We start from the raw sequence: 19,140 nt of genomic DNA, 5'->3' as shown, positions 1-19,140 counted from the left end.
AAGAGGAAAAATATTTTAAGCAAAAGAGGAGATACAAAAGAGTTTGTAAGTACTAGAAATAGCATTGAGCCATTTTGCATAGTATATTGGATCATACATACATAGTATATTTGGGATTGAAGATGGCACGGTTACTCGCATAGGTTGGTGCACAAGCATATCTAGCCCATTTGAGCAATCGAGCTATTGTCTGTCTAGTATCCGTGAAACAAGAGATTTTCCGTGGTAACACATTTTGTGCTCATTCCTTGGTTCTGCGGATCTCACTTATCTCTCTCTCTGTGTGTGTGTGTGTGTGTGTGTGTGTGTGTGTGTGTGTGTGTTCCTTTGTGCCACCATAGCTATTGATCTATTTGCTTTACATTGCAATTTTGTGAATCTTCCTCAACAATATTCACATCTTGGACTAACACTTGATTGAACTTTGTGCCACTTGTCCTAACCAAGCCACTCGATAAGCTTTACTTTGTAGGTGTGAGTGAACAAGCCTGGTACCAATTCCACTATTCTCTCAATTCACATTGAGTGAAACAGGATACATCCTCAACTTTTGGGAAAGGTAGCTTGGTATTGTTTATCTCATTTCCTACTCACCTTTGCTCGAATATTGTGATGGATAGGCAAATCACATCATCATCGGTCTTTGATGTCCACGATGCTGCGAACAACTACATCACCAAAACTCCCCACTTGGGACTACAATGGAGCAATGTGAGGCACTTTGCATCACCGCATTGAGGGACTCGCCACTGACATCTGTCACTATGAAGCAAAAGGGGCTACCTCGACAACTAATTGGACGCACACATGGATCAACTATGATACATGTCGTCCAACTACAAGTCTTCTTCCCCTTTATCATCTTCAAGGCGGCAGCGAGAAAGTTGCACACCTTCAGAGTGCCCATCTGCTGCAAGCGCAATTCGTCCACATCCTCATCTTCGTGATGACCACCATCACATTCATGATCCACATCGTCGTGAAGGGAAAGTCACCTACAAGAAACATGTGCACGAAGACAAAGAATACCATCGACTACAAGTTCAAGTATGACAACGTTACCATCAAGATGAAGATGCTCGAGATGCGCACACCAACAAATCCCAACAAGCTCTACATCAAGCTATGACCAACCTTCACGAGCACAAGAGAAGACCGTGAGATGACCGCCACCAAGAAGAAGGTTCGGTGCCAATTCCAAGGCGACCGACTACAAACGGGGGTGGCCCTTCCATCTTTGGAAGCACCCCAAGGAAGATGGCCGAGCATGGGAAATTCCCTTCGGTCAAGGAGGCGGGCAACGGGGTGCCACATCATATGGACCTCATACAAGGAGACGAAGACAAGACGGTCGAGCATGGGATTTTCCCTTCGACCAAGGCGACGAGCACGAACCTCTTTCACAACATGAAGATGTCGCCCACATGGGACTCCTACTCAGAGTCAAGCTATGAGACCGCGCATGGGACTTTCCCTTCGGTATCGGAGGATAGTGATGATTTTCCACATCCAACGACATTCATATTTGGAATGTTATGGATGAGGAGGTTGAGCGCGGGACTATCCATTGAACCAAGGTGGTGGAAGGAGTTGAGTATGGAGACATTTTCACCTACATGTCTCCGACACCCACATATGACAAGATGCCCCAATTGACATGTGAGGAGAGCCACCACCACATGAGTGATATGAGTGACCCCACCATATGTGACATTGAGTGCATCTCCCATGAGAGAATGAGTGTGACCACCACTAGCCCCACACATGAAAACATTCAAACATCCTATGTGAGGTTGAGAGCCATCACCACCATATGAGTGAGAGCATCATAGTGGGAATGAGTGAGCCACAACACTTAGTGAGTGAGGTAGTTGATAGGCATGTGAGGCCACTATGATTTCTAACTTAACCTCTACTCCTAGTGTGTTTTCTTCCTTGGTGCTAGATCTCCTAAAAGACGAAGCACCTATCCTCGACGAATCCATACCTCCAATGGGCAAACTGATGGCCATGGTGGATGATGATGCACCCTTACATAGTTCCATCAAGTTGATGAAGATATTGACCAAGCGTAGATTTTTGCCAACTCACCTACAACACATGAGCGGAGCTCTAAAGGCAACATAGGTGATGGTGCTTCGCTTGTCCCACTAGTGGACTATCTTGACATCGATTGCTTGCATGATGTTGATCACCTTATGGATGCACCACATAATATGTCTTCTACATGCTTAGATGTGCCACCCATTTATGATGCATATGATGATGAGCATGTTGAATTACTTAGTTGTGGTGCTATGCTTCATAGAATATCATGTGAAAATTCTATTGGTCACATCATGTTTGACAACCAGTTAAACTTGTCATATGTTATGAGTGAGATTTTCCATATGGCATCATTACAATCTCACCATGGTGCCTATGCATATCCCATTCACATAAATCCATTTGCACATATGGCATAGATGACAAGCCCTTAGTTATTGGATTTTTCTTTTCATGCGATGATATTGCTAAACTTTCCTTGCAAAAATTCTGCAATTCATCCCATATGACATGCCATAAAAATGATTGTAGATCGCATGATTGCATCCATTGTGTGCACCATCCGCGTATCATGAATAACAATGCCCTAGATGTTTCTCATGATGCTTTACACATTTCGAATCTCTATTGTGCTATACATAACAACAAACCATTCATGATGGATGAAATATTCCTATATCATGCATCTCATTCGTTTGAGCACTGGATATTTTGTGCTAACCAACACAAGCACGTGCACATCATAATGGATGATGTGTACATATACCACTTGCACACAAATTTTCCTTTGCCTTTGTTTTGTGTAGGTACTCATGAATACTCATCAACTTCACAATCCCATGAGTTGATGAAAGGAGTTCTTGAGAGCACCGATGATTTGGGATATCTTGGAATGCTTCTTCCACCATTTCCCTTGCGCAAGGACTACGTGCATTTCTTTTACTTGGCTCCAACACGGCTATGGGATCTATGCCACTTGTCACCTTATGCCCATTTCACCATGTTCACCTTGCATGTTATGCCTCGTTCTATGCCTTTGCCATGCAATTGTGGCCCTTGCTTGCATAAGGTAACCAATAAGGACTAAGTAATTCACCTTATGATATTCTTGGTTTTTTGCATCACCCTTGATACATACTTGCTCGTTCATTGGGTTGATAGCATATATGTTCATGCCTCTCACATGATTTGTATTGATCATTGTTCCATATCTCCATTAGTTGCCTTGCACACATTCCCTTATAGTGAGTGCAACCATGCTATGCTTATTGATATAGAAATTGCACTAGCTTTCTCATTTATGCTTGGAGACTTGGATATCTTACTTGTGAAGCATGCTCGTTTGAATGAGCTTAATGCCTTTCACTATAATCACATCATATGCTTCCATATCATGCCGCATTCCCTTGTCGCTTCTTATGATAATAATGATGACAACACTGTTGGGTATCTCATGACATGAATGATAGGTTTCATATTCACGCTAACCTCATTTGTTTTTCCGAGTGTTTGTCATGTTCTTTCACTTTGAATGATTCACGAGGCGGTGCCGTCAGCAGACATATTAGTCATGTGAACCGTACACGATGTGCGACACCAACATTTTTGAGACCCTCCTAAAGGTGAACTGCTTCCCTTTGAGCCATCCTCAAATATGCATATTGGATGGGCCACACTTTCATTGTTGTTTCCTTCTTCTTGTCTACATGATACATCTATTGGATAGAGGAACGTCATGGGAGCTTCGTTCCACGAAACTTCAAGTTGAGGAGCGCTCAAAATTAGTGGATGCACCACCGGACCACCACTCATGCCATAACATCAACCAACTGTATGCCAAGAAACTTTGCCAAACTACACCAGCACATCCATATTTGTTGATGAACATGCTAGTTGGACACATCACACCCATGACAAGTTTGCTTTTTATGCATGGATGGACTCGCATTATAAATGGCTTGATGCATCTTGTATTTCCATGTCATCCATGATATATGAGCTTGTGCACTTTCTTAGCAAGTTTGTTGTGATCTACCTTGATGGCATATTTATAGAAAATGATCACATTGTCCACCATCAATTGCATTATAACACAATCATTTTGAGCACCAATTGTCATGCTCATGCTCTTAATAAACCGTCCCACTATGCCATCATTTTGCACAATGGTCACATTAATCACATTCGCCACAAGTTTGTGTATACGACAAATGAATTTGCTCCCATGAATGCTTTACATATCATTTATATCATTTGTCTAAGCATCATGTGCCTTTTCATGAACAATCTTTTCGGCAGGACTAATACTTAATCGATGGACACTTTGTGTGTGACAACCATTGTATTTCCACGTTTTGCATGTATACCATCCCAGAGAGATCTTGGAGTACTTTGATCACATCATGTCCCTCCATATCTACCATTTGAATGGTCATACGGTTTATGATCCGAGGTCGAATCTTCCCAAGGGGGAGGGGATGAAGCAAAAGCATCCTACGGTCATCCCCATGGATATGCCATCGACACCTCAGACACCGAGTGGGCTGATGAAAATATCTCGTGCAAGAGCAATCGAATCCAAGGTGAACCCGTTCCTTAGTGGTTACGAGTGGAGAACCGGAAGCTACAGGCACCGTGCGTGGGGAAGCCACCGGACATCCGGCACGGCAAGAGGAAGAGCGCCCAGGAAATCTACCGAAGATCAAGTCTACAGCGACCGGACAACCGACCAACACCGGACATCCAACAAGCTCCAGCCACCGGACGACCGACCACATCCGGAAATCCGATGCCTCATGTCCAGAGCCAAAACGTCGAAAGTCCGGCGCCCTCCAGATCGTCGGACGCTCACGAGCCACCGGAAGACTGACACTTGTCGGATGCCCGACGCTGCTTGTGCGCTGACCCGAGGGTTTTGGCCCATGTATCTATCTATCTATCTCCCCCTAGACTATAAATACCCCTTCGCTTGGACGAACTAGGGTTAGCAAAGTGATAGCTCGGAGCTAGAGAGAGCTTTGCTCATATCTACCACATCTCATGGAGATCAAGACTTCCATGTGAGAAAACCCCCTAGTGGGTATCAAGACCCCTATCCAGGGAAGATCCATCTTAGATTCAAGACCTCATCTCCTTCATAGGATTTGGGATGAACTCTGCCTTGTTTCTTTGTTCCCTTTGTTGTTCATATCCTTTGTGTATCCTATGTGGTTTTGAGTTTAGTGGATGTGTGATTGGACTTGTTCTTGAGTGTTCCTCGTGTGATTTCTCACCGTTCTTCCCCGTGTTCTTCGTGGGTTCTCCCCTCCAATTCATGAAAGATCACCAACTAGGGTTCCACCCTACATCACCTAGGCGCTGAGAAGTCTTCACAGTCTTCTTGAATCTTCACTTGAAATATCGTTGTGGCGATAGAAAAATCGTTGTCGTGGCAGCCGTTTCAAAAATGTTGTCGTGGCGGTAATTTCAGAAAACGTTGTCGTGGCGATCTTTTCAAAAATGTTGTCATGGCACCAATTTCAGAAAACACTGCCATGGCACGAAATTTAGGCATAAAACATTTAGGCATGATGCATCCTAATAGAAGGTATGAAGCAAAAAAAATAGTACTATAAAGAAGCTTCAAAATACATATATAGAAACACTGGATGGTTAAGAATGGATATTTTGAAGCATGGTTCTATTGTGGTCAACTATCTAAACTGAACAAACATAATTCTGAGGTAGCATCAATACTTCAAAGCATCAATTACGGTGACACTATTTTCACTTCCGTCTTGCTGAAGTCTCAACGCATGCTGAACAGATGATTATGGATAAGCTCTACGCATGCTGCAAGCCCCTTGTCACCATTAGAACAGTCGGCGGCGAGCGGTGCCTGGTCATGCTGGCATCCTCAGCATCGATAGCCTCACTTGGCATTGCGTGGAAACAAGAAGGATGGCTGAAGTCGGGTACATAAAACGGTTATAAATAGAAAAAAATTAGGAACAAGGAAGCACAAAAGTTGCACTAGAAAAATGTATTACAATAAGAATAATGTTAGTGTGCTGGAAGTTCACTAGAATAGCCTATGCTCGCAGTGCTTGAAGCAGTGTAGTTCCTGGAAAATGTGTGTATAATAGAAAGCATATATGGGCAATGGTTGATGCAAAACTTCACCATGATTGGTAGAATCAAAATGGCATACAGAAACCAAATTTGTTGTCAGAACGAGGATACATGAGAAATATAGCGCGCTACAAGTCACCCTGTCGGAATAAATGGAAGTATGAATCTATCAAAATTTGTTGCTAATGAAAATGAATTTTGCTTCCAAAGCTTAGACATAGAACTAAGTGAATTACAAAAGAATTTGGAGAAAAAGCTAACTGGGTATAATCACTTTGGCTACCAGAAAATAGGCAATGTCGAATTGACTGAAGCATGTGTAACATATATATGAGAAATATAGGAAACAATTCGGCATTGTTGTACAAAAAGCGTGGTTCTGCTAACGCAAGGTAGAGAGGATGCATAGGAAGCATGACACTTGGAAGCACAAAAAGTTAAGCTATGTAACACGGGTAGTGACATGTAGAAGCACAGAAATTTGACATCCAAAAGCAGTCAACACTCAACACACAATGTATTAGAAACTTAGTCGCATCTCTGAAATTAATCTTACCAAACTGAGAATAATCTGAACAAGGGCATACAGTTGATGGAGGAGGGGGCATTGATGCAAGGCGATACCTTCGATTCCGAGAAGGGATGTTCAAGATGGGAAAAGGACTAGAAGCTGCTCCTGGTTATCCGGCCGACATTTGGTACGTCTGCAGCCGGTTGATGCTCCAGGGAAGTAGACGAGGCAACGAGCAGCTAAATCTGGTATGGCACACGGCGAGGTAGTGCCCGGGGGGAGGGGGCATCATCAAGGAGTGCACGAGATCGGATCTTCCAGCCGCGGTTGATGGGGAACTTGAAGTGACATCAGTTGGGATCAAGGAGAACGGGGGATTGATTCTGGGCGCGGATATAGGAGAGGACAGGGGCAACGCAGTGGAAGCCAGACTCGGAGGTGGGGTGCGTCGATGTCGGCCAGGCAGGTGAGATCGTGACCATGAGAGGAACGGGGCATTGGGGAGAGATGAAACGAGCGAGTGATTAGGGGAGGAGGGATTTACGTGCGCTAAAAGTGGTTGGTTAGCAACAAACCATGGGATTAAGGTGTGATTCTCCATCCGTGGGATTAAGCAATTATCAACGGCAAACAAGTGGTATGACGAATGCTCTATATCAGACTATAGATATGAAGTGTTTCCCTTAGGTAATGCTAGCATCTAACGTTGTGCAGATTGTATATGAGAGCATGTATAATAACGTGCCTTGAGAACTGGAACTATTTTAAGTTGGGAATAAGTTTAACTATCTTTTTTGTTGTAATTAACAAATCAGATAATTTATCCCTAGTTTTGGCGAACAAATAGTTCACCTTACCATAGAATATCTTCGTCGTGCCACTTCCTTTACCAACGTGGAGGGGTGAAAGGGGGAAAGGGACGTGCAGGAGACAATGTGTAGGGGAAAAGAGAGGCGACATCAAACATGCATACGTAGAATGGAGAGAGAAATAGAGGTGCGGAGAGTGTATAAAACGAGTTAAGGTTCATCAGAGAAACGGTGAAAGAGGGACGGTCTTACCGAACTCAAATCAGAATAGGATGAAGCAAAAGAGGGATTGTGAACTTATGAGCACACTATCACATCTACATGCTCTTCCATCGGCTTTTTACTTCAACTAGATGACCCGTTGCGCTAATGGCGCAAAAGCCGGCAGCAAGCCAAGTATTGTAAGAGTGGTGATAGGAAAACTTAGTCACAGATCAAAATAATGAATATACTTACAGCTCCTGGAACAGTCTATGCTAAAAGATAGTGCTATATCCCTTGAGTGGAAGGTGGGCGCTGCCAGGTAGGGCATGCCTCTTCCTTGCTTAGCATATTTGTTGTTGCTGGTGAGTACTCAATGTTTGAAACAGAGAAAGTAGTAAAAACAAATAATTATAGATAAGCATGTCATTATGCATATTAATAGATCGATGAGGAACAACAGCAGAGATTATATAGGTAAAAGCATAAGTGGTAGTTGTTCAAAAGCGCTGCTTCCATGGCAAGACAGCCGCGCTCCGCTGGTCGTCAGTACGGCGTCTCCATATATTCCCTCGGCTCACTAACGGGCTCAGGGCCGCAATAACCTTCAGCCGCCTGTATTGCCTGCGCCACACCGCAGCTCCACAGGCTCCAACCGCCGCCCTCCTCCACCGCAGGTATGTCTTTATCGGTCCTTCGTACAACAAATCCATGCCTTCCAAATTTATTAGTTTTACAGGAAAACTATAGATAGATCTGCTAATTTAGTAACCGATATTTCTAGATTGGTCGTCAGCACCGCGTTTCCATGTATTCCATCGCCGCGCAGCGGGCTCAGGGCCGCAGCAAGCTTCAGCCGCCTCGATTGCCTGCGGCACACCGCAGCTCCACAGGCACCAACCGCCGCCCTCCTCCACCGCAGGTATATCTTCATCTCTCCTTCGTAGCAAAGCGAGTCTGGGTATGAAAGAAAATCAGTAGTACTACAGATGACAGATGCAACAGTAAATAGTTTAGAACAATTAGCTTTCTTAAACTTAGAACAGACCTCATAAGCATTCACTGCCATCTCAAATTGTAGCAATTCTCTAGTCTTTATGTTGGAAAATCAACCAGCTGCATATCACCGATTCTTAAAAAGGAAAAAACAAAACAAATTTGTCAACATAAACTTTGTAGCAATTCATTCAACAAACATATATAGAAGAGAAAATAATCTGCCAACATGCCCTTCGTAGCAATTCATTTAACAAACAATGATAATCCGACAGAGCTCTCGGACTCACCGTTTGTTAGGCAGCATAGGTGTACATAAGAGACAATTAAATTTTTATAACAGACTATATAAAAGGACCACAAAATTATCACTTAATTATCCATGAAACAGATCACAATTATAAGCGACCATCTGTACTACAAAGAGCTTAGTATCATACATTCCATCTTGTTAACTTCCTCGATACTTCAGACTTAGAAAATGCTTTAGCATCATCAGAGTGTCTCCATTTAACTTTTTTTAGGACAAAATGTATATCTGACCATCTGTACTACATAGTGCTTAGCATCATACATTCCATCTTGTTAATTTCCTCGATACTTCAGACTTAGAAAATGCTTTAGCATCATCAGACTGTCTCCATTTAACTTTTTTAGGACAAAATGTATATCTGTGCACACCCAGTTTACTAAATCAGAACACAAAATTTGGCATAACAACAAAAGCAAACACACGAGTATCAGTTCTCGAAGGGAAAAAATCGTGGCATCGAAGATCCAGAAGCAAGTGAGTACCAACTATTAGCAAAAGCAGCAACAGTTTTATATCTGTTCTCATAATTAATCATCACTGAGAAGCAATACAGTAGGATATCATGCAGTGCAGCAATCATCTACATAGCTGTTCTTACAAGTGAATTAACACAGCAGAAAACTCTTCAAACAGGAGATTAATTTTAAGCTAGATATTCGATAAAATAATCAATGTATCACCCTCCAGTTCATGTGGTTTTATTTTTTGTGATTGAATATTGAATAGAACACAAATGAGAAAACACAGGCTATTACCTGTACTTATGTTCCAAAAGTTATGAATCCAGTAATGGAATTATCTTCCGATAGCTCCAGTGCACACTCCAAATAATCAAATTCTTCCTCCGCCATGCAACACAGAAGGAAACAACAGAGAAGGTAGCAAACGCCAAAATAGACAAATAGGAACACCAATCGCACCATAGTAGAGCAGTAATAATACAAATAAATTCATAAATAGACAACATGATTACATGGACACGGTATTTGGTCCACAAAATGATGTTTGTAATACCTATGTTTTTATTATGAACGATTAATGGGCAAGACAGACCATGTACTTAATCAAAGGGTGTCAAGATATGATGGAGAAGCAACACTAAACTGCTAAGCATACCCCTACATGAGGTCACCTACCACAATATGCAGGAGACAAGATTTTAGGCTAGGTATAAACATACATGCACACGAGCTGAATTCAGATTTCAGTGCAAGGTCAAAATAGAGAATAAATCATTGTGCAATGTTTAAATTTGATAGAGACAAGGGAAATGATTGAATTTAATGGTCGTGCCTATACCCAAAACTAAATATGTTAAAGAAAAATAGGGAAAAGAATATACCATATACTCACCGCTACCATTCTTTGTAATCCCAACAAAAAATAACACACTTCTCTCCCCCTTAGAAATAGCCTGGTGCCAAAGGTATCATAGTTAAGCACCATAGTGTAATAACAGCGAAAATCTTTACTGAAGGATCAAAAGCACCATACCTAGGGCAGGGGAATCTGCAAATTTGACATAAGAGAGTGCAGACTTGTCTTAAATAAAACAATTACATGAGACGTGCCTTCTTCCTATTGCCATTCAGTCAACCATGGCACCATAGTCCTCACAAATTGGAACTCCCCAGTGCAGACTTGTCTTAAATAAAACAATTACATGAGATGTGCCTTCTTCCTATTGCCATTCAGTCAACCATGGCGCCATTGTCCTCACAAATTCGAACTCCCCTGCCTCCCTTTTCCACTCATACGCGACCAAAGAAAACCATGAACATAGCCAAACCAGATCAGATCCGGGCTCAATTCACGCAAATGCATATACAAAAATCGTAAGAATGCACAAAGAGCTTTTAGATATGCACCACCTGGGGGCATTCATAGAAGGTGTAGTTTTGAGATAAACTTGGAAACTAAACATCTGAGATCAGCAATAACATAAAGAAAATTCATAACTGGTCAGCAAGAGAATCACCTGCGATCTCTGTGAGCCACCTTTAAAGGATGAATTAGGGAGAGCTTCCACGTTTGCTTTTAGCAAGTTCGGAAAATGCTTTGATGTACTATTCGTCAATGCTCAGGATGGCAGCCTACAAATTAGAAGCAGACATATGTTTTGTTAGGCAATAAGGAAAAAGACAATCAAAATCTTATTTGAAGGAACAACTCTTCCATCGAGATTTTACAAGAAATATGTGATACCTTGTTGTTGCGTTCAGATTTAAACTATTCACAGACCTAGTGCGCACACTGAAAAACAAACTAAGTCTGTCAGCGCTGACGGAGAACAACGCGGGTTGGGAGTGGGTCGCCACCGTCGGCTACGTTGTGAGCGTCCGCGGCCTAAGAGCATCATGGCCAGGCTGAGCTGTGCGGAGTACGACGGTGTGGGGCTATGAAGATCAGGAGCAGTGTAGCTTGGTAGACGGCCGCTGCCGTCGGCGGCTTGAGGGCGTCATGGCTGGGCCGCTGGAAGAAGCCGAAGCGGCTCATGTCTGACGCGTTCGCCCAGCATCGTCGCCTATTGCGGTTGCTGCTCCCTTCCTTCTGTCGATGACGAGGAGCATGTGTCTTGACTGCAATCTATATCTGCAGTTGAACATTTTTACTTAAATGCAAACGAAAACAAAGAAAGGTATCCAAGTAGAACAATTATCTTTCTACAACCATCCTTTCTATCTTCCAACAGAATGAGAAAATATCTTGAATTAAACTAACAATGATCTTGAAGCAAAATGCATGAAGTTGGTGTCAACCAGATGCATGTTACAGATACTGGATCCTCTCTTGTTTGGTATTCCCTCACAGCCTTACTGAACTTTCATCAAACACCTTGCAGGCATAGATAAAAAAGAAATTGCACATGTAAATAAATGAGCTGAAGAGAAAGGGCAGGAGGCAAGGGGGAAAGCCAGGTGTGGCATCTTCTGCTTTTCCATGGCCGCCTGCACCTCGAGGTCGGCAGCTGCCCTCTGACAGAGAGAGGGAGAGATGTAGAGGGATAGAGAGAGGGACTCACCAACGCGCGGAGCTTGGCAGCCAAAACGGAAGGGAAGCCGGCCCCAATGACCTCCTCCGCCTTCTATGCTAGTCACCACCACTCGCTCCCGCGCGAGATGCAGGAGAGCGCACACGAGGCAGCCGCAGCTCGGCCTCTCCATCTTCTCCGGCCGCTGCAAACCATGGTGGAAGGTGGGCGGACGAGCTCCTCTCCATCTTCTCCGCCTGCTGCGGGGAGAGAAGGGAACGGGCAGCTCGAGATGGAGCAACGCCGGTCGCCTCCGGGTGCGGCGGCTCTGGCGAGATGGGAAGAGCGGAGGGAGGCGGCAGCTGCGCTGGGAGTAGAGAGCGCCAAGCGGGAAAGGAGGGACACGGGGGACCGCTCCGACCCGGCCGCCCTCCATGGGGTCGCCGCCGAGGCGCGCGGATGGAGGAGACGAGGACGCGGCGCGCGGACGGAGGAGGAGGCGGCGCGGATGGAGGAGGAGGCGAGGACGTGGCTAGGGTTCGTGGGGAAGACGCAGTCTGCACGGTCTCGCTCCTGCCCGCGCTGCCTGGCTTTTTGGCCTGCTGAAAAGACTAAAATACCCTTGGCCCGTTGAAAAGACTAAAATGCCCTCTGCGGGGTGCAGAATTTACAAGCTGTGGCATAGCGATTATATGAGGCGACGTGGAGGGCGCGGTCGTGACTAGGAGTCTAGAAAGGTTTATATGTTCAATGCAAGCTAAACTGAAGCTAACATGTCCCCAAGTTCACCTAGATGGGAACAGAAGCTAGATATGTCCCGAAGTTCACCTAGATGGCAACAGAAGATATATACTACGTCCGATCCTGGTTTATTGGTCCCCTTTATAATTTATGCTAAATTTTGATCAAAAATTTAATTAACAAAGTGTTAATTCATGCCAACAAAAATTATACCATTGGATTTGTATTTGATCATAGTTTTCAATGATATAATTTTTTGTGACATGCATGAACATTTTGTTAGTTAAATCTATGATCAAAATTTGACACAAAATACAATAGGGACCAATAAACGAGGACGAAGGTAGTAGATTGTAATAGCTGCAAAGGACTACTTAATGGAATCCGAATCCGCAGTGCCACCAAAATGTCACATGTTCGTGTTACAGCTTACAAAATGCTCATAAAATGTTGCAGCACTTCTGCAACAAATATTGAAAACCTTTGAGCAGTAATAATGCCCCTAATACTTTCAAAGATACAAGAATCATATGTCATCAAAAAATAGGCTAATAAGCTTGGCTAAAGCATACGACAGGCTATTGCAAAAAGTTCACCATCCATTTGGTGATTTGCGGTGACCTACCTTTCTGTAAGCTTAAAATGAAGATATAGACATGGCTTTATCTCTCAACAGTTTTCCTCCATGACACTGCGTGCAGAATGAGCAGAGTTCCTACAGTAACAACTCCAACTGTCACTTTGTCGCTGCAATTTGCATCAAAATTGCCTATCGCACAAGCACCAAACCAACCAAGCCTGATTCAGTTATCATCTCCTACTGTTTGCCGGCTCAGCCTTGTTGAGGTTTGCAAGCTCTTCGATCAGCTTTCTCTCGTCGCTGCTTAGACGCTTTGGAATCTCAACCTGGACACGCACCAGCTGGTCTCCGCGAGCATTTGATTTACCAAGAAGTGGAACACCTTTCTTGGACATCACCAGAGTTGTACCCGGCTGGGTCCCCGAGGGGATCTTCAGGTCAACCACTCCATCAACAGTGGGGACCTTGACAGTTGTCCCAAGAATTGCATCAATGTAAGAAACCTTGCATGTGTAGAGAATGTTTGTCCCATCTCGCTTAAGAACTGAATCCGAGAGAACATCAATAAAGACATAAAGGTCTCCTGGCGGGCCTCCTCTCTGACCAGCATTACCCTCAGAACGGACCCTCAACCTGCTTCCAGAATCCACTCCTGCGGGAACCTTCAGACTGATCCTCTTTGTCTTGCGCACACGGCCATCGCCCCCACAGGTTTTGCATGGGGTGGAGAATTCACCAGTGCCACCGCAAGTATTGCATGTGGATACCTGCTGGAATATTCCAAGTGGTGTTCTTGTGGAGGAGACCACCTGGCCCTGACCACCACAAGTTTTACACGTGGTTGGCTTTGTGCCAGGCTTGGCGCCACTTCCGTCGCAAGTATTACAGCCTTCCAGCCTAGTTATCTCAATCTCTTTCTCTACACCAAACACTGCATCCTTGAAGTTGAGAACCAGATTGTAGCTCTCATCATCACCCTGCATTGGCCTGTTACGAGCAGCACGGCCCCCGCCCATTCCACCCATTCCACCAAATCCTTCGAATAGTGACTCAAAGAGATCAAATGGGTTTGAGTAATCCTGCAAGCCGAAATGTTTATATTATTCTAAGTTCAGAAGTTAAAAATACAAAAGGTAATCTTGATCAAACTTGTGAACTGGAGAACACTATTAAGGAACACTTACTCCCGTTCCCATGCCAGAACCCTTCAAACCAGCTTCTCCATATTTATCATAGATCGCTCGCTTCTCATCATCAGACAAAACCTACAACAGCAATCATCTTCATGTTAGCTGGAAGAAACGTGCACTGCTAGAATGAAGAACATAGAATGGATAGAACTGGGTAAGACCAACTGGCCTAACCTCATAAGCATTGCTGATATCCTTAAACTTTTGTTCAGCGCCAGGCTCTCTAAAACAAAGACAAAAGACACATAAGAACTAACTCTCATGTTCTTTGATCAAGCTAGATGCAAAGATGGCTAGTGCACAAACAAATAAGAATCAAGAGATATAAAGATGAGAAGAGCACAAGGTCAAGCTGTAAGAGAGCTAAGAGAAAATAAGAAGAATACAAGAAGTGTTACAAGGAGCTGAAAAGCAACAAGGTAATGATTATCCAACTTACTTGTTCACGTCAGGGTGATAGCTCCGAGCAAGTTTCCGATAGGCTGGAACAGGACATATATTCTTAGAACCAACACAGAAAATAAACTACAGGTGTGTCTACAGTATTGCATACCAACCTCATATTTCCATTAAAATGAATACTAAACAAGTGAAAGAATCAGCTAATGAGTTGATGAAAGTGACATAACAACATCATAAACTCATGGCATTCATTTGAGTCCAAACAAAATGGCATAAAGATCATGGCGTACTTTGCACCAAAGGCTAATGATTCAATTACATGCTAATGGTGCAGGATATTAGTTTACCATTTACCAATGATACACTAGTATGTATACACGTGCTTTGCACGTCTTAATGTAATGGAATGACTATGATAAAAAGGGAAAAAGGTCGGAATTCCAATTTGGTTCCTGGTTGCACGTGCTCTTGCACGTGAAAATTATTTTTGAAATGACAAAAAAATCCCAACAAAAATTATATGTGTTCATTGTCACATCCAAATGCTATCTACAATTTTTTAGAAAAAAGGTTAAGCATTTTGGCCTGCGCAAAAAAAAACAAATTGGACACAAAATGTCACCCCAAACTATTATTTTTCACCGACGAAACAATACTGCTCCATTGCGCATGAAAATTGCCAAGCATGCATGCAACAATAACACAAACATCTACAAAAAAATAGATTTTTTATTAAAACCTTTACTATTTTTTTTCGGGTTACTGGTCATGTGGGAGATTGTGCTCCTGGGAGCCAAAACGCTTCCCCCGGAAAAAGTGATAGATTCAAAGTGAAAAAAAAAACAGTGATGTATGAATGCTGATATTAGTTAAATATTATAAAAGCAGGAAGTAGTATTCATGCCAAAATAGTGTACATTCATTTAAGGAAAAACAGCACGGTTCTTTACTTTTTCTTTTAAATACGGTTCTTTACTTTCTCCACGTTCTCCTACTAAAACAATCTCGCCTGGGCTCAATCAGACCTTCGTGCGGTCATGTGGTAACACAGCCCATTAGGCACCAGTTATGGGCTTCTTTTTTCTGGAAGGGCCACATGGATTGTTCTAGAACATAATAGAGATAGCAACAGTCTACTGTTCATGCGAATCCTGCTGGTATTGGCCGTTGGATTTGGAAGACTAACGGTTATGATTGATGCTCTTAGTCCAACTTAAGACTGGTACGCTATATATAGTAGTATAGTATAGATATCTTAATGCAGTACTGATTTTATTTCACATGTACACTGTATGACTAAAAGAGAACTAAAATTGGAGGTTGGAAATCGACTATGAAAAGTTTGCATATCTGATCATCACAAGAATTTGGTGGGCGCTAGGAATCATCCGGCTGATCCCGTGCGGGGATCAGCCGCCTTGTGCGCCGTCCGATGCAATGCTTCACAGCCGCTGGATTGTTCTCTCAAGCAACACACGCCTGACCGGACTCCTAGAATATGCTATGCAGTACCGCATTCCTCCCCGGTCGCCACAACGACTGCTGGTAGCCGTCGCACAAACAGCCCTAGCAGGCAGTACAGCGCTGCCCCTGTTCGTCGGAGCATCGGTTGTCACTTCATAGCAGCTTTGCCATAGCAGCAGCGGTCATGCTCCATGGAAGCACCGATAGCCAAGGGACGCTCCATTACTGCTCCGTTGTAGCGCCGGGTATGCTCTGTGGCAGCACTGGAGGCCCCTCGGCGACGCTCCATTGCAGCTCCATGGCAGCACTGGGTGGTCCCAGTGATGCTCCTGTCGCAGCAACGACGATGACGCTCCATTGCAGCTCAATAGCAGCACCACGGCCCCGGCGATGCTCCGTCGCGGCACCAATGACCACCGACAATGCTCCATTGCAGCTCCATCGCAACACCGCCCCAGCCCCCGGCGATGCTCCGTCGCAAAACTAACGCCCCCAAGACGATGCTCCATTGCAGCTCTGTCGCAGCACCCCCCGGCCTCGGCAATGGTCCATCGGCTACTCCTTGTAGCAAAGGGTGGTGTTGCATAAACTAACGAGCTCCCCTGGCTAGAGCACCCGCTGCTCCCTTGAGGCACAGATGGAGCGCCGCCTACCCCCGTTGCGGCACATCACGCGACGGGCAGTCTGTTGTCAGCACTGGCACACCCATCTGCAGCATCGGGGCCCGTGGCCCTGCAGCGCCAGCAGTTGCGTTTTGCACCAGTGCGTGTCGGCTCTTGTAGCGGTCGTGGCTGGCCTTGCACATCCCCTCGCCGGCTTGCAGCAGTTCCAGCGGCATGGTGGCGGTCTGCTCGGAGCAGGTGGGTGGCGCTTGCAGCAGCGACGGTGCTGCGGTCCGTGCTGCGACGGTGGTACACGAGTTGCGGTTGTCGGCAGCAAGCTCACAAACGGTGGAAAATCAGAGAGCCAAGAGGGAGGAGAGAGACGCGAGAAGTATACAAGAAGATAGGTATGGATGGCTCGCGACGTCTCTTATAGAGGATAGGATGGAAGACATGCTGGGCCACATCCACATGGGCACGTGGCAGGTGATGGACGCGGTTGACGAGTGCGTAGAAATCAACCGGTTGATTCTAATCATTTTCCCAAGAATTGATATGACGAACAACAGGATGACTAAGAAGGTTTAAACTGGATGGAAACAAAACCTGGTAACGAACTACATAATACGTAAAAAAAACTACTCCCTCTGTCTCATAATATAAGATGTTACTACATCTAATATGTGAGTATATTGGATGTAATAACATCTTATATTATGGGACAGAGGGAGTAAATAGCATCTAAGTTAATAAATTCAGAGCATGAGCTGCTAAATAAAGGACACTCACCACTCTTGATTTCAGATTTACTAGCATTTCTCGACACGCCAAGTACGGAATAGAAATCCTGTCAATTGGAAGTTTATCAAAATCCATCAGGACATCAAGTACTTACAGACAATAACATCAGCGATGCAGAATGAAAAGAAATAGCTCACTGATTCAGCTCGAACGATAAACCGTGAACCCCTCCGATGGCGAAATCTTGGTGATGGTGCATGATTTAAGCTAGCACTAGGTGATGCTAGGTGTTTACCTCTGCCTCTGGTACTGCACGAACACACAAATAGTAAAATTAATTTAGTTTGCCGAGCCAACCATGTGTATCCTATCGTAGATGTCGGTTAAACGTTACTAGCACATCTTTAATTGTTCAGCTGACGAACCGAAATTGCAACTACCTGGCTACTGCTAATCTTTGATAGAAAAAATGAGTTGGTGACAGGAAGTGATAACAATTGGGAGGTTAGAACACAAACTGCAAGTACGACAATGGTACAGATTGACCACATATTTCACTATGAAAGTCCCTGGCACTACAAGCTATGGAACTATAATCGCGCACGAACGTACCTATTTTTCGATGCCATGAATCTCGGATCGATGGCCACGGAACCCCGACCCCCATAGATCGATCTGGATCGAGGTTCGAATTCGCTCCCCTGATTCGCTACAGGCAGCGAACCCACGAAACCGGAGCAGCATACCACAGGCGTCGTCGGCCTCGTCCCGGCCACTCGCCGGAGACGAAGGGAGGGCGGCGCGGGGGATACGTGCGGGTGGACGGCCGGGCGGGAAGGGGTGGCAGGGAGGCGGTGCACTGGGTGGAGCATGGGGGCGGCGGGGGGTGGCGACGCCGGCGAGGTAGGGTAGGGAGGAGAGGCGAGCTGTGAGCTTGGTGGGGGGCAGCGAGCGAGGGAGATTGTAGCTGGGTGGGCTAGCCCAAACCTTATCTCTGTCTCGCTGTTTTTCTTACGGACACGCGCGTTGCCGTGCATCAACCTCCCATCCGACGGTTCTCTTCTGCCTTGCCTAGTATTTACATTCTCGTGCCACCCTGCCTGCTGTGCTCAGCTCGCGCTCTCTCTGGATCTCTCTCGCGCGCTCTCCCCCTCTCCTTCTCTCGTGTGCGCGTGCAGCGACTAGCGAGCCATAGACAAATACACGTTGACATGTAAGAGCAACTCCGACGTAGGTGTCCATTTCGTCCGCCGCCGTTTATTTGGGTCGGCACGAACAAAAGTGAAGACCCAACGCGCCGACCCATTCGCAAAATGTGTCTGCTTTGTGTCTGCGCCAACCCATTTGCGGCAGAAATGCGTCGGCGCGGACGCGAAACGGACGCCTCACGCGCCTTCTTGGTGTCCGCCTTATCCCCATCTGGCGGCCGTCCAACTACCGGGGTCAGTTTAATTTATGACGAC

The 19,140-nt window shown here is 44.9% G+C and overlaps 1 protein-coding gene and 1 long non-coding RNA gene across 4 annotated transcripts; both read right to left on the bottom strand.

Moving 5' to 3' along the window:
• Positions 1-8,072: 8,072 nt before the first annotated feature.
• On the bottom strand, positions 8,073-12,542 carry LOC123120040 (uncharacterized). 3 transcript variants are annotated; one of them, XR_006459268.1, is made up of 8 exons: positions 12,009-12,542; positions 11,708-11,821; positions 11,192-11,578; positions 10,965-11,079; positions 10,481-10,728; positions 9,742-10,400; positions 8,726-8,809; positions 8,073-8,634 (listed from the first exon to the last, which is right to left on the bottom strand). It is a non-coding gene; the product is annotated as an uncharacterized lncRNA (long non-coding RNA). The 3 variants fall into 3 exon arrangements; XR_006459269.1 differs by having other exon boundaries at positions 11,746-11,821; XR_006459267.1 differs by lacking the exon at positions 11,708-11,821 and having other exon boundaries at positions 12,009-12,540.
• Positions 12,543-13,076: 534 nt separating this feature from the next.
• LOC123120039 (chaperone protein dnaJ A7A, chloroplastic) lies at positions 13,077-18,610 on the bottom strand (the record flags this gene model as incomplete). Its single annotated transcript, XM_044540049.1, is given in 7 exon segments — positions 13,077-14,357; positions 14,463-14,543; positions 14,643-14,691; positions 14,908-14,950; positions 17,726-17,783; positions 17,875-17,986; positions 18,290-18,610. Coding segments are annotated over 7 exon segments (1,513 nt in total), but the record flags the coding sequence as incomplete, so codon positions are not given.
• Positions 18,611-19,140: the final 530 nt, after the last annotated feature.

The sequence above is a fragment of the Triticum aestivum genome, chromosome 5D (assembly GCF_018294505.1).
Source record: "Triticum aestivum cultivar Chinese Spring chromosome 5D, IWGSC CS RefSeq v2.1, whole genome shotgun sequence".
NCBI lineage: Eukaryota > Viridiplantae > Streptophyta > Magnoliopsida > Poales > Poaceae > Triticum > Triticum aestivum.
Note: the sequence above shows the minus strand (reverse complement) of the source record. Positions and strands in the feature narration are given on the sequence as shown.